Genomic DNA, 15,596 nt, shown 5'->3' with positions numbered 1-15,596 from the left:
ACATTTGGCTGTCAGAGGTCCAGTGCATTTCAGTTAGGTTGAGTAGATGTTTAACATTACTAGACCTGTAGGTCTAGTGCAATCTTTGCGATTTTTCGAGCCCTGTCGACCCTAGCGCAAAACGTCCCAAAAATTTGCCTTAGCTCAAAGACTTCACAAGAATGGTCGCTTGCACATCAAAAGGTGAAGGTGAAAAACAGGCGGATGATTTGACAAACTGGAGGTATACAAAGCAATCACTCCTCTTACTCCCAGACACTAGACCAACATCGCCCATCTGTTTATTAGACAGCATACTGTAGGGAGCTATGAGTAACAGCCATTACAGCAGTGGGAAAAAGGAGACAAGATAACATAAAGATGAAATCTCGAGCTTTGAGTACTGTCACATTTAATCAGAGTTGGTTCTTTGCTAATTAGATTATTTTAAAACATCTTTGTTTCCACTATTGCTAGTTGTCCCTTGGCCATCCGAAGATTAAGTAACATTCCTAAACAAGTTCAATAAAAGTTCAGAAAATATTGCACTATGAGCTCCCTAAAGAAAACCCCATCCTATTGGTCCAAATTTGTTTCAAACGCCCAGCTCTTACAAAGAGATACAATAAAAGTTCAGAAAATATTGCACTATGAGCTCCCTAAAGAAAACCCCATCCTATTGGTCCAAATTTGTTTTAAACGCCCAGCTCTTACAAAGAGATACAATAAAAGTTCAAAAAATATTGCACTATGAGCTCCCTAAAGAAAACCCCATCCTATTGGTCCAAATTTGTCTCAAACGCCCAGCTCTTACAAATAGATACATTTCTTTAAACAAGTTCATTTTTTTGTTTACGTTCTGTATGTAGGATGAGCTGGTTTCCAAGCCCTAACAACCCAGGTGATTCCACTAGGTAACAGGAATGTTGTAAATATTTAGCCAGAATCCCATATTTACAATCACCGATTACGCATTCCTGATTTTAATCCCAGTGCTTCAATCCGAAGTACTGGATCTCATTTAATTTAGAAAATATATTTGGATGGAGACCAACTTTTGCGCTTTAAAAAAATGTAAAAGAACATTTTAAAAAATCTCCACAACAGGAAGAATATTTTTCTCTTTGTAAGTCTTTGTCCACTAAATTCCCAGCAATTTTGCGGGTCTTTCAGTCAGTTTAATTTCCATTCTGGAAACAGATTTACTTGTGAATGTGTAAATATTCAACCGGTTTGACAGTTTTTCCTTGTTTCTCTGAGTAGACTTGTTCACATGGAATGCTAAAGCAAATTGTTGGTCTGTATCCTGTGAGGAAATCCATTTAGAATGCATATTCTGTAAATTAACATGGTGGATTTGGATCATAAATATGTGAGTTTGAGAATTGGATTCTATGTAATTCCATGCCTTGATGATATCACCAATTCCTATTGTTTCACTGTATGCCATTTTACTGTAATCTGTTTCTTCCCACAGGTGGAAGGTAAGAGTTCCATCATATACACTTTCCGACAGCTGATGGCAGAGGAAGGTCCTTGGGGCCTCACGAAGGGCCTGTCTGCTCGCATAATTTCTGCCACTCCCTCCACCATTGTCATTGTGGTTGGCTACGAGACCCTGAAGAAGCTCAGCCTTCGTCCTGAGCTGGTGGATTCCAGACACTGGTAGCAGTCTTTGAGAAATCCTACTTTTACCCTTCGGTGTGTGATCGGTCAGAAACCTCTAAAAGCTCCAGACTTCGCACATTCTGGTGAACTAGTTCTGGCGGGATTAACTGTTGCCAAAAATGGAGCCATCTTCAGGGTCTTGCTGCACACCAGGTTTATGAGAGACATGATGGTGACTGGGACATACAGTGTCACTGTCTCACTCTCACTCTCCGCTCCATGGTGGACTTGTTGAAAGATTGCAAGTATTGGCTGCTGAGGTGTATGGATCTCCACTGCACAGCTTCTGGATGACCGGCAAACTACTGATCGTTCCAGCTCTAGCTGCTCTTTCGCCTTTGAAGGCACAATCAAGTGAAGCCCGGCTAACTCAACATCCAAGCTGTGTGCCATGTTTGTTTTGTATTTTTTATTTGTATATCCCCAAAACTCAGGTGTGTAAAACTGATTTGTTACCCTTGTGTATAAGCTTATGTAATGATGGCTTGAATCATGTGAGGGCTGCGGTGATTAGGAATTTTAATTGGAAAGTGGGCATGAGTATTGGGGGGGGGCTCGTTCAGAATTATTTACAGGTACACTGATACGTTTGAAGAATCAAGCACTGAACCAACCAAGGACACGAATACCGCAATTAAGGAAAACTATTTTGCTAATGAAATTAAAAGTGACCGAAAGGCATTTAAAAAAAAAATAGATCACTATTATAGAACCATCATTTTTGCATCAATGGGTCATTAAAATAGTGTCCTCAAGTGCAAGCACAGTGCTCATGTGAGGGAGTATGTTAACATACAGGATAGAAGTGCTACACAGAAAGTTGTGGCCGGTGGCAACCGTCTTCAGAAAAGCATTGTAAAATGTATCTGTTGCAACATCAGATGTAAAGAAAAATACAGGTTAATGCTCTAATTCATATGATGATTCGACCAAAGGAATCAAATTTGGCTGGGTCTTCACCAGGACAAAGTTCAAAGGATTTTTACAGACAGCTGCGTACTTCAGCCCAGAACTGCATATCTCTCCACAAGTCTGAAGGTCTGTTTTGGGGCATGGTACAAGCAGAAAACTACAGTGCACTTACAACTGCAGGTAAAAATGACTGTAATACATATGCAATGTGGTCAAGGCTGGATCACATTCATGTCTTCAGCACAGCATGAATTGGAAAGTTGTCACACTGAGGGAAAGGAATAATTCTATGAGAAAAAGCTCTCCAGGGAGCAGATTTCCTCCAAAGACTAAGTAACCTCACCACGGGAGGTAAGGGACCTGTGTTTGATTAGTGTGAGGACTGTTCCTGATTACAAATGTAGGAGGTGGGCAATGTGCTGCTAGCAGGTTTGGAAAGTGAGCGGTCTGTCCCACAGTACTGAGGGTGTTGATGAGGAATTTGAATTGGATTGGTGTAGGATTGAACAGGGTGTGCCCACCATGTGTGGAAGGTGAGGCCTTGATCTTAGATTATTGTGTGAATGATGGCAGTATCTAAACTTCCTCCTTTTCTTTCCTTTTTATTGTGTGCTCCTTGAATCAGGGTAATGGATTCTGCCTTTCAAAATTTCCTCTTTTCTTCTCATGGTGTGTTCCTTGGAATAGGGTGATAGGTCCTGCCTTTCAGAACACAGTTGAGGGCCCTAAATTTGCACTGTTGTAGGTCGGGATTCTGAATTATCTGTGGGATGAGCTCCATCTGTTACAAGCACCTATAACCATGTAATCTCCCATGTTTACACACGTGTGAGGTGTTTTTCTTTGGGGGGGGGGTACAGTGCGGGAGGTGCACACACTTTCTTGATTTCTCCACTGGATCTAAAAAGCAGAAGAATCTGCCCCGCAATGGGATGTGCCATGTAAGGGATAGTTATATCCTCATCATCCATAAAATGTGGATGGTGATTGGGTTGGATTTGGTAGCCCTCATTTATTGGTGTCACACCTGGTATATTCCCGGATCCCTAACAAATAATTAGTGAGCGTCTGGGAGAAAAGGGAAATTGGTAGGGTTTTTCGACTCCTGGCTCCCGGGTTAAGCTCCTGCAGTGAAGAGTATTCAGCTTTAGATAACCTTGCCTGAGGTCTCTTATCTAAACCAGATATTGTGAAATGCCACACTGAACCTCAGAATCAAGACTTAGGAGAGTGTTTTGATAACCATATTAATTATTACGTTCTATTCTTCTACAAATCCAATGCAAACAGAAAACTGTTTAGAAACTACGAAAATATTGTTAGATTGCATGCAAGATACATTATAAACATGCTACTTCACCCATTCATCTACTAGTGTAAACGTCCTATCTGAGTTATTAATGGCTAATAACATCCACTAATCTTTAGGAATATATGAAAAGACGTGTCTCCACCCCCTCCCCCCTTAACCACTAGCACCTTAATGCCATTTGGGCCTGCAGTCAGGAAAAGCCCAAATGTGCCCCTCATGCTACTAATCCACCTGCCTTGTCTGACCTTAAATACAAATATCAGTATTTTTTTATACCTTTCCGATACATGGTGTTCTATAGAGCAAGGGTGGGTTTACTGCTTGCTCCTACTTTTGCTACACAAACTAGTAAAAAGAATGCTTTTGTTCTTGCTAAAGGAAATCTGAAAGCTAAGTTGTATTTTCTCTGGTTTCGTATATGAGGAGCTGCTGCCTATATCGAGGCCAATCTATAATGAAACTCTTTTCATCAGTTACTGAGCAGCACCTAACTCCTCAAACTGGCAGGTTAGCATGAGTTACAAGAGGAACATGAAATCGGAACACATTTCTTTCTAAAATTCTGCACTATAGCAAGTTCGCTCATTCAAGTGGGCAAACCCATACACCCTGGCATTACCATGTGTAACATTGCCAAAGCATTTTGGAAAATAATATCACACACCTCTTCCGGAGCTTATGAAAGATTATTACATTAGATAATCTTATGCCTCCATCTCGTATGCACGTTTTCATTTTTAATCACTATCTTTAGGTTGTGGCTTGTTTGAATGTAGCAGTAGCTTAAGGAATTGCTGTAACCCTTTATGTCTCCGATCTATTGCCCAGTGCTTCAGACCAAACATTTTCACTTGGTGTTCAACTTTAGTGAATCACTTGACACGCACTGAATTATGTCCTAATGCAGATTTTCATTTTCCTGTTCCTGAAACTACTACGCTTAACAAACGCTAATGCATGCATCAATCTTTATATTATGTTGACCGATTGTATCAATACCTTCGTTATCTACACACTATTGCTTCAGATGCACACACAAGCACATCTTCAGTCTACTAGGTTTAAAAACAAAGTGTTTTTCTTTCGTTGGTAGAACCATTAGTATTATTCCACCATTTAGGACTATTGGAGCCAAATCTTGAAAGGGGAGGGGAGAGATGCATGCCATCTTACTGTCTGTGAAGCGGACCCTAAAATGTATTTGAATGTACCCAATAAACAATCACTGGCTCACTTTAGATGTGAAACTGGTCATGTTGCATTGGTACAATGTAAACTTGTTTTGTTTCAGCAAACAATAGCTGATAATCCATTAGTGAAAGCTTGGTTAAGTGTAGCACTAGGTGACACTTGAGTGCACAGTAGGCACTTACTTCTTTCAATGCTATGTCCTACCTGAATGACAGTGAAGCTACACTGGCGAATTGATCAGGATTTGCATTGGAGAACGTGTTCGTGTTAGCTCATTAAAGTTACATACTTGCCTCTGGTGGTGGTTAGGGTAAAACACATCCACAACACTTAATTACTTACAGTAACAGTGTAACTAATACGACCTCTAAAAGACAGCATGTTTTTGTAAAGCTGACTAGATAGCTACCATTCTTCATTAATGTAAAATGTTTGTTATGGACTACTGTTTAGGTGGCTCAATTAATAAGCATTTGTGCATTCAGGATACAAAGTGATCTATTTCTACATTAGTGCTCAATGATTTCATATACTCTGCTGTACCGGATTAAACTGACTGTTCTTCAAACACACAATGTACTAAACATGGTGTTTGCCAATTGGGGGGGGGGTATATATATATATATATATACACATAATAATGAACAAATTTCAAATCATGGCATATTTTTTATGATGAAAATAATCCTAGGAATAAACCAGATTATGCTAATGTGAATTGGGGCAATTCTAATCCTTGTTCCATAAATTCATTTCGAAAATCCCTCTTGCCTAATACTGTTAAGTATTTAAACCGTAAGGTTAAACTTTGGTTTATCAATTCATATATTGTGTGACATTCCATGTGATACTTTAACATCTACAACGTAGATTGTACAGCAAACATTGCTCAGTATTGCACCAGTTCTGTCTTTTAACCATCAAGAGTTTCCTTTAGAATCTTCTAGGGTCAACATCTATTATTTTAAGTGGGCTTTTTACAGTGTTGTGTCTTTAATGCAGGCAGTGCAAATGTGATTACATCTCTTCTAGACCGCTCCCTACATTTCAACCATGTAAGATTATCTCTTATATTCATATTTTCATCAAATGATTCTAAATATTGTGCGAATACAGCTAAAGGATGATATCTGTGCCATTTCTGAAACAAATGTGATCTATGTTGTTTATAATTTAACCCTACCAAAACTGGAGTATATTTAATATCATAGAGACCTGCGCATCTTTTATGGCATTCATTTTAAAGCAGGTTCGAAATGTATGTATCCTTGGATTTGTCTGTCAGATCTAACAAGTGCCATTTGCAATTAAAGCATTCATTTCTTCGTTTCCCAGTGATCTACCCCATTTAAAAGTGAGGAATTCTAGTACCGAGAGAAGCATCTGTTGTCCAACATTTGAAAAAACGAAAGCATGTTGTTGAATAGTGTCATTTAGAAATATAAAATCTCTATAATATTATCATGTAGGAAACCAAGGGTCAACCCATTTTCTAATGCTTATTTCCTATGCTCAAAGAATGGAATTGCTTCGCCCCTCCCCACCTCCCCAATGAATACAAAAAAGTTATATTTACTGATATAGGAACTTCAATGAACAGATCGTGTTTAGAAAGAAACACACAAGACATATAAATAATTCTGATTATAGAAGTACAAGTCTTATTCAAAACAACATTTTAAAGGTGCTTTTCATGCTGGCAAGGCATGATCGTGGGAGTACACCAGCCTTGCAGCAATAGATACTTGAGGGAGGGGGGGGAAAGCAGTTTGAAAATGTATTGTAGCAGATCAGCTCTCCAAGGTTGTTTTTATTCAGACCGGGCTCTACATTCTCTGGAGAGGCGTGGGATTTCAGATCTCCAAGGAGGTTTGTGGTCTTCTTGTTTTTAATGGCAGTCACCAGTACACCACAGGTATACAGTGGCATCTAGTATGAGATGAAAAATACATGCCTGTACCACTGTTCGACTGTATGGAGTGGGCCAAGTGGTATGCTTTTACTGATACCTGCCTCTTCTTTTTCTTCCAGGGAGCAAGGCAGTTGCCACAGTTCTTGTGCGCTCTCATGGTATCACTGGCACAGGATCTATAGAGGGTTCCAAAGTCCCCTCACACTTTCAATTCAGATACCAACCTGTTGCTTAGCTTGTACTCCAAACACACTTAGTTGGTTATAAATTCGATAAAAGATCAATGTGTTTGATCAGGAGTATTTTCCCCCCAGGAAGCTCTAGCAAGTACATGTTTGTGCACATATCTATGTGCTATACAAGTTATTTTGCCACAGTTCACCATTACCTAAGACCATAGAAATCAATGCTTACTTAAGCATGCAATTGCTCTTCTCTACCACTCCATTAATGTTTGGTTTGAAAGGATTAGAGGTGTAATCCCACTTTCTCATGTGCCTCTACCAATAGTTTGGATAAAAAACATACTGATTGTCCTGCTAGAAGGTATGCGCTCTAACCTTCATTACTACCCACAAGTCTTTTGTAACTGTGCAAGCCAAAGGTTGGTGTAGGGGGCACATCCACATAAAGTGACTACTAGAATCTTTAACAGAATATATGTATGTTTATTTATTGACTGGAACAGACCGGTTTGAATGATATACATGGTAGTGCTACTTTGATCAAATTCAAATTTCAAATGTCTTTATTTCGATTCAATTCATCATAAAAGACAATTTATGCTAAGAGAACAACCACAGGAAAAACAAACAGTAGTTCATAAATATAGTTAAAAAGGACAATTTTCATGAGCTAAAAAAAGACACTTGACAATTAAGATAAACGATGATAAAACATGATTTAAAATACAATATACAATGTGTACAGGATAAAAACTTTAGAAAAAGCTATAGGTAAGATGCTAATTCTGGCCTGGCCCTAATGATCCATACCCATCCTAAGAATTTTGCTACGGCAATAACAATGGGTTCACTAGTGTCGTATCTTAGGACCCTTAAGGCTTCGGATCCCACCCTTGTGCCCATGTTCCGATATATCGGTTTTAACCATTTGACCCGTGGGGCCACATAGGCCAGACACTCAAAGAATATGTGGCCTATCGATTCCCTGCGATCCATACACCATCTACAGGAATCACCAACCTGTCCCCGCCAGTTTTTGGTGAATAAACGGATGGGTAGGCAGCCAACCCTAAACTGATGGTATAATTTCCTATCACTGGACCTTGTGATAGTATCCCAATATTCTTCCAATAGAGGGTCATTTTTTAGTTCCAGAAACATCCCGGATAGTGAGGTGGACGAGATTTGACTGAAATGTTTCTGGCTAATCATGGTCCAGTACTGTTGTTTGAATAGCTTTTTTGGTGGAAAGGGGCTGTTAGCAGGGTCAGACCACAAATTTCCCAATCCCATAGCCTCCAGGAGCAGTCTAATCTGTTTAAACCATGGGAGATTTCCCGAGCCCATAATGCAACGTACATCCAGCACCGCCTTTGCGTACATAGCCAATTCTGGGGTACACCATAACCTCCCCCATAGAGCTAATGGTTTGAAACGGGCAATATCGTCAATGGCGTGACACCCAAGGTCCATTAATAGCGGTTTCATGGGACTTGAACTGGGGAGGCCTATAAAATTTCTTAAAAATTTGTTTTGGGTCTTTACCAAAGAGGAAAGGTCAGCGAAACCCCATAGGTCCGCACCGTACAGGATCGCTGAACCTATCCTGGAGTTGTATATTTTCATTGCTGGACCTATCCTTTTGGTCTGAGACATTCTTTGTTCTTTTATCAGACACCCTGTTAGTTGGGCTAACTTGAGAGTTAGAGTGTCGATTTGCAGCTTCCAACTCATTTTACTCTCTAGTACGATACCCAAGTATGTCATTATATTAGTCTGATCTAGTTTTAAGTTATTCATTGTAACATGGCCCGCAACAGGTCTACCCCTGTTTAATACCATGAACTTGGTCTTTGAGACATTAACCTGTAGGTTATAATCATTACAAAATTCATTGAACTTATCTAGGGCGGCCTGCAGACCCTTCTGTGTCTGAGACAATAAAAGCGTATCATCCGCAAACATTAATAGCGGATATTTGATCCCACCCAGGGAGGGGGCATCCGTTTGAGAGTTTAAAAAATACTGCACAACCCTATTAATGTATAACAGAAACACCCCTTGATACTGGTAATCTGCTTGTGACCTGCCCCTGCCTACCCCATCGTACTTGAGCGAAATTCGCCTCATGGAGACTTTTTACAATATTGAGAAGTTCTGGGGGCATCCCCATACTATCTAGGACCGCCCACAATTTGGCCCATGGGACAAGGTCAAATGCTGACCTAAGGTCAACAAATGCGGCGAACAGGGTACCACCGCCAAGGCTGACAATTTTCCAGTAAATAAGTTTGAACCTAAGGACCTGTCAATGGTGCTGGTGCATGATCTGAACCCAGCTTGGAGGGGAGATAAAATTCCTTCAAGCTCCATCCAGCTCTGCATTCGAGCCAGGACCATCCTTGCAATAATTTTTTGGATTGTATCTATCAAGCTGATAGGACCATAATTACCCGGGTTTACACGGTCCCCCTTCTTATATAATGACTTTGATCAAATGTATTTGTGGAGGTTTTGTTATTGACAGTTTTGTTAATTGACAGCTTGTACACTGTAGTTCGTACTGCTTTTTGGCTTTTGCATCCGCGACCACCAATAGCATTCCCGCAACATATGTAAAGTTGCAGATACTTCGTCATGTATAATCCTGATGAACTTTATTCTGGTTCATTCATTTGTAATATCACACACTCTCGAGACGAACTTTAGGATGCATTCTTGTCCCATGAAGTAATTCTACCTCGCCAGGCACATTAATATGCATGTGAGATCACCAGTGATGCCACACACACATATCAGATGTGCTTTAGTGGGATTCCCTAGCCCCTCCCAGATGTATCCAATGATCAAGCTGGCTGGTGGTTGGGGCTATGGGAGGGATTAAGTGTTGCTGTTACTGCCCTACCATTTCCCTATTCATGCCTACCAGCTGATACATTTTATGTTGTGGGACCGGAGATAGAGGACAGGAGGCCTAACCAGGCCCTTCCATCCCAACAACAGAATAATTGAACCATGAAGTGGGGATTGAAACAGGAAGGGCTAGGATTGTTCTTGTCCCTCCACTTTCATTCCCCACTTCCTGATTACATTTCTTACGTCACCCTGGTTTCACAACGCTTCTCTATCCTGAGAAGCATTGCGAAAGAAAGGTATTATGTATCTCACCCAAGCACAGAGCCAAGCCCGGTTTTGATGTTTTTTAGCCTACGAAGAAATAGATCCAAACTGTGCGACTCAATTCTTTTGCACAGACACTCTGTTCCGTGCCTTGGACAGGCTAGATCCAGGACTGCCACCATGGAAAGCGCAAGAATTAAGCTTGGAATTTGTTTAATTTTTAGGATTTAGGTCATGATGCACTGGGCCAGGGACAGACTAATTTGCATATAGCCAGGTTCTGAGCTGGGATGGGGCAGTGAGCTAAATAATGGTGATGGATCAAGCCCTGATCCTTGGACTGGGTAAGAGTGGTCTGCTTAATTCAGACACTCTGTTCATCACCACCCCCTTTTCTGAATCGTTTTTGGCCACTATAGGTGTGGCAGGGTATACTCAGACATGAGTCCCTTGCTCACTGCTCCATCAGGATTCAAGCAAGCCGGGCCGACGAGGCTGAAATGCCAGAAACCGGTCCCCGGTAGCTTGTCTCCTTTCTGGTGAAGAATTGGCTTGGTAGTTTGGTCTGCCCTGTTCCCATGATGCACTGGGCCAGGGACAGACTAATTTGCATATAGCCAGGTTCTGAGCTGGGATGGGGCAGTGAGCTAAATAACGGTGATGGATCAAGCCCTGATCCTTGGACTGGGTAAGAGTGGTCTGCTTAATTCAGACACTCTGTTCATCACCACCCCCTTTTCTGAACCCTACCATTTCCCTATTCATGCTTACCAGCTGATACATTTTATGTTGTGGGACCGGAGATTGAGGACAGGAGGCCTAACCAGGCCCTTCCATCCCAACAACAGCATAATTGAACCATGAAGTGGGGATTGAAACAGGAAGGGCTAGGATTGTTCTTGTCCCTCCACTTTCATTCCCCACTTCCTGATTACATTTCTTACGTCACCCTGGTTTCACAACGCTTCTGTATCCTGAGAAGCATTGCGAAAGAAAGGTATTATGTATCTCACCCAAGCACAGAGCCAAGTCCGGTTTTGATGTTTTTTAGCCTACGAAGAAATAGATCCAAACTGTGCGACTCAATTCTTTTGCACAGACACTCTGTTCCGTGCCTTGGACAGGCTAGATCCAGGACTGCCACCATGGAAAGCGCAAGAATTAAGCTTGGAATTTGTTTAATTTTTAGGATTTAGGTCACTGTGGTTTCTGGTCCTGTGGTCATCCGGCACTTATGGAACCCTATTACATCCAGACATTTTAGAACAATAATCACCTGCAGGAGACCCTGAATACCCTGCACAGGTCAAACAGTGGTTAAAAACCAGAACATTTCTTTGAGGAAAATGCAGAATCTGTGGGGACAACACAACTCTCACCATTAAATGTTCCTAAACGTCAACCAATAAAGAAAACAGTACCACCCGTGTGAGTGAGTCTATTGTAACAGCCAGGAGCAGGCCAAACCATTGACCATGAGAACCAAATAGTTTCAATGTAGTCTTGATCACAATTGTGGTCACATGCAAAAGGCCCACCCATAACTGCAAGGTATCTTTTTTTTTAGGTAACTCTACCCCCTGCATCGCCCATGTGCACCTTGAATCCATAGAACAGCCATACATAATGAGCATCCCACACACTTAAGAAACTAAAAGGAACAAAGCTGGGTGCCAAACTTTGATTCAGATATGTTCCTCAGCGAGGAAGACTAGAGTGATTGCTGCTTTGGGGGAACAAAAATTAGACAAATGTCATGTTCAGCACGTTCTACCATCCAGCCATTCTAGGCAAGGGAGATGGTGCAGATTAACAAATATATCGTTTTTATAATATCTAAATAATCCCGAGTTTGATATGTAGGATTCTGCCACATGTTTGAGGTCAATTCTAATTTTGCTTAATTGTGAAGATTAGATTCCATAGAAAGGTCCACAGACACTTGGCATTGACAACCTACAGGGCAACAGTTCCATGGTCAGCGTACCAGGATTTATGTTGCTTATTAATTAGAAGTTTCCTTTGCAATGAGATGTTGATGTGGAGTTGCACCAATACACAGCTATGATTGTGCTGAAAATTAGTTTGTATCCGTGCACAAACAGACCAAAGTTGCACTTGTTTAGACCCCTAATTGCAAAGGTTTTTTTTTGTAAACACTCCAAAATAGAGGTTTACAAACACCGTGAGAGTGAAAGGATTAAATCTACTTAGTTACCCTATACACAAAATGAGGAGTCTGACGGTAGTGTCTGCAGACATTCCTACCATTGCTGGACAAGCAGCTGAATAGTGCTACTTTCTACCTAAAGCAGGCTTCACTCCAATGATAACAAGCATTGAAAATGCAACAGGTCTCGCCTTTAAGTTAAAGCCATTTTCTTTGCTAATGGTATTGTATTCTCGCTTTGCATTATTTAGTGTATATTTGTGATATGTGCATATATTTGCTCTCCCCTCGCCCCTTTCGTCTGCCTTATGCTGTTGTAATCCTCACTATATGAAAATAACACACATACTATTCTTCTATTCATTCACATCCCAAATCTGAAACACTGCTCTTTTCCCACTAATGCTATGCTTTAAATTACTATACAGCTAACAAAACAATTCTAACTACATACAACTACAACGTATCCCAAATATACACTAAATAATGCAAAGCTAGAATACAATACCATTAGGAAAGTAAATGGCTTTAACTTAATCAAAGGCGAGACCTATTGCATTTTCAATGCTTGTTTAGAACAGCCCTCACCCACATTATGGTGTCATGCTTCAACACTGGGCAGCTACAACATCTTCTGTACCATGGGGGTGTACAATATGGGGCTAGAGTAGAGATTTAAGGAATCTGGTAAATGAATGAAACTGCCTAAAATCAATACCAAGTCTATTTGATTCATTATAGGGTTCCTTTTGGAAAGATTACAAGCAGTTTAAGATGGTCATTAGGCCATTATTACCCTACCATCTAGATGCCAAATGTTTCGGCCATACTCCTTCCACTCTTAAGGGTCGTCGGCCATCATTAGGACTAGAGATCCCTATACTCTCAGCGTAATTTACATCAGAAAACATGTCCAAGCTAGTGCTGTTGAGAAACACACCTTGTTATTTGTCACAAAAATGTAATGATACTCGTTTCTGATGGGGTTCCTTGGGGTTTTCTCCCGGAATTGGGTCTAATTCTCCCAACCCAGGGAGACCCAGGAGCATTGTCCTATAGTCTCACATTCATCAAGGGTATGATGCCGCTGTAACAGTCAGATGTTTACCTTCGCCAATACCCACCGATGGTACAGGAGGTGTTGTAGCTGCCCATTGACGAAGCATGCCAAACAAATGTGAATACCCTTGGGGAGTCAGTCAGAAGCTTCTTCAAGAAGGGCACAGCTATAGAGCTCTTGAAAGAAAGAAACCAGGCAAGAAGACAGAGAAGATCTAATCATTTGTAAATGTCATGGAGAGGCAGTTTGCTTTTGGGCTATAGACTGAGTAAGATAGGTCGGCTGCATAAGCTGTGGCAAGAGTGCACATAACAGCAGGTGTTTCCTTTAGATTCTCAAGTAGATCTACAGTGTCATTTCCTTCCTCACAAATTCTGCATGTAAACTGAGTCCCTGAGCAAGAACCCTCAAGTACAAAACGTGGTGACTCGCGGAAATGCTCAATTACACATAGTCCTGACTTCCAGAGAAATCTTGAGGACTGCTCAAGCAACCCCACTGAAGGAAGTAGTTGTGCATAATACACTGCCTCCTTTGAAGTAAATTCTTCTAAGCCAAGAAATACTCAAGTGAATATACGAGGTAAATCCTCATGATTACAAACGCTGCTCCTACTCGAAGAAATCCTAGAACATGTGAATTGTGTGACCAGTGGTAGATCTAATAATGAGACCTCTCACAAGGGATCCCATTGTTATTCTGTTGCACTTACAGAATCTTGAACACTTGAAATACTGCTGCTTCACCCTGGGACTTCAGAAATATGGCTCAATCACGCGGTAGTGCCTCACTGAGGTCATGATTATGTAGTACAAGCTATTTCATATGTTCCGTCTATTGTTGGAGAGCAATAGAAGGACCTCTTTTGAATGCTCAACAGAAATGTGTTGTGAGATTCTGAAGCCAGTCGAGGGCCAATTAAGATAGCAATTGAGTTTTAGTATGTTTGCACACGCGCAATCACACACCGTACGAGCACTTGAAATTAGGTATATTGTTTATGAAGTGGTGCTAGCTATTGTAAAACAATGTACACTTCTTTTATAAACCAACTCAAGAGACTTTAGAGTGTATTTAGTCAATTTAATACAAGGGAGGATTTCAGTGAGGATTGTTATGCGACCTCCAATTGAATGACATGTTTTTTCCCATTATGTATTGGGAAGTCTTGTATTCCTCGAGTCCCGTCATTGAGTCCTTCACTGGACCAGAGCAATTTTTTGCTGGCTGCCTATGCAAGGTTATAACTATACTGAAAGGGTTTTCCAGGTACCCGGTACAAGGAAGGGTTCAGTTTCTGATCACAGCCTAGGACCCCAAGTCGCTTTTTAGCAATACATTACTGTCACCAAAAACATCTGGCAGAGTGTGTATGTTTATGATTGTAGAACCTGGAAACAAGGGCTCTACACTCCATTTGACTGCCTTGAACACCCTGTGTCCTGAGCAAATCATTTCATCTCTGGCCCTCTGCTGCTTCAGCTGTAATAGCTGACAGCACCTGGAATAGGATTATAGGGTGATAGATGGAGCGGTTTACATTGATGCAATTGTACAGGATAAGCCTCATAGCATTCCTAATATCCAGAGATTAGATTGGGGTCTGTCTTTTGTGAACTCGCATATCAGGCCTAGCTTTGGCTAAAGATGTTAAAGTTCTCTCAGTGGTAAGATCCTCCAGAGAAACTTACTCTAAAACAAATGCTATTTCCTTCATCTTCAGAGCAATCAGATGCAGGAGTCTATGAGACCAGGATTCAGTGCCATCTTCTGGAGAGCCGACTTCAAAGCTTTTGCTAACTGGCTCCATAAAATCTTAAACTGACTAAAATATCCAGAGTAAGGAAAAGTGTTTCTGGCACACGCTGCCGAACAAATCCAACTCACAAAGCACGTATCATAGATAGCGCAGTGGCTTTCGTGCGCGCTGCTGTGGCATGGGTGCCACTAGTTAGGCCCCCGACCAGGTTAAGCCATATTTTCATACTTCCACTGTAGAAGACATAGTTCCAGTGAGCTCGGTGATAACTACAATTATATTAAAATGATAAACAGCACAGCGGTTAACCCGGCACCAAAAACGCATT

General features: G+C 41.1%; 1 protein-coding gene across 2 annotated transcripts in view; it reads left to right on the top strand.

The window, feature by feature from the left end:
• The window catches only part of SLC25A44 (solute carrier family 25 member 44), a 64,068-nt gene extending 57,677 nt beyond the window's left edge, over nt 1-6,391 (top strand). For both annotated transcript variants that reach the window (XM_078670656.1, XM_078670657.1), the window contains exon 4: nt 1,457-6,391. In XM_078670656.1, coding sequence (XP_078526782.1) covers nt 1,457-1,648 — 192 coding nt within the window. In that variant the 3' untranslated portion in view covers nt 1,649-6,391. The remainder of the gene's footprint in view (nt 1-1,456) is intronic.
• Nucleotides 6,392-15,596: the final 9,205 nt, after the last annotated feature.

The sequence above is a fragment of the Lissotriton helveticus genome, chromosome 12, assembly GCF_964261635.1.
Source record: "Lissotriton helveticus chromosome 12, aLisHel1.1, whole genome shotgun sequence".
Taxonomy (NCBI): domain Eukaryota; kingdom Metazoa; phylum Chordata; class Amphibia; order Caudata; family Salamandridae; genus Lissotriton; species Lissotriton helveticus.
The sequence above is the reverse complement of the archived record's forward strand: the minus strand, read 5'-3'. Positions and strand labels throughout refer to the sequence as shown.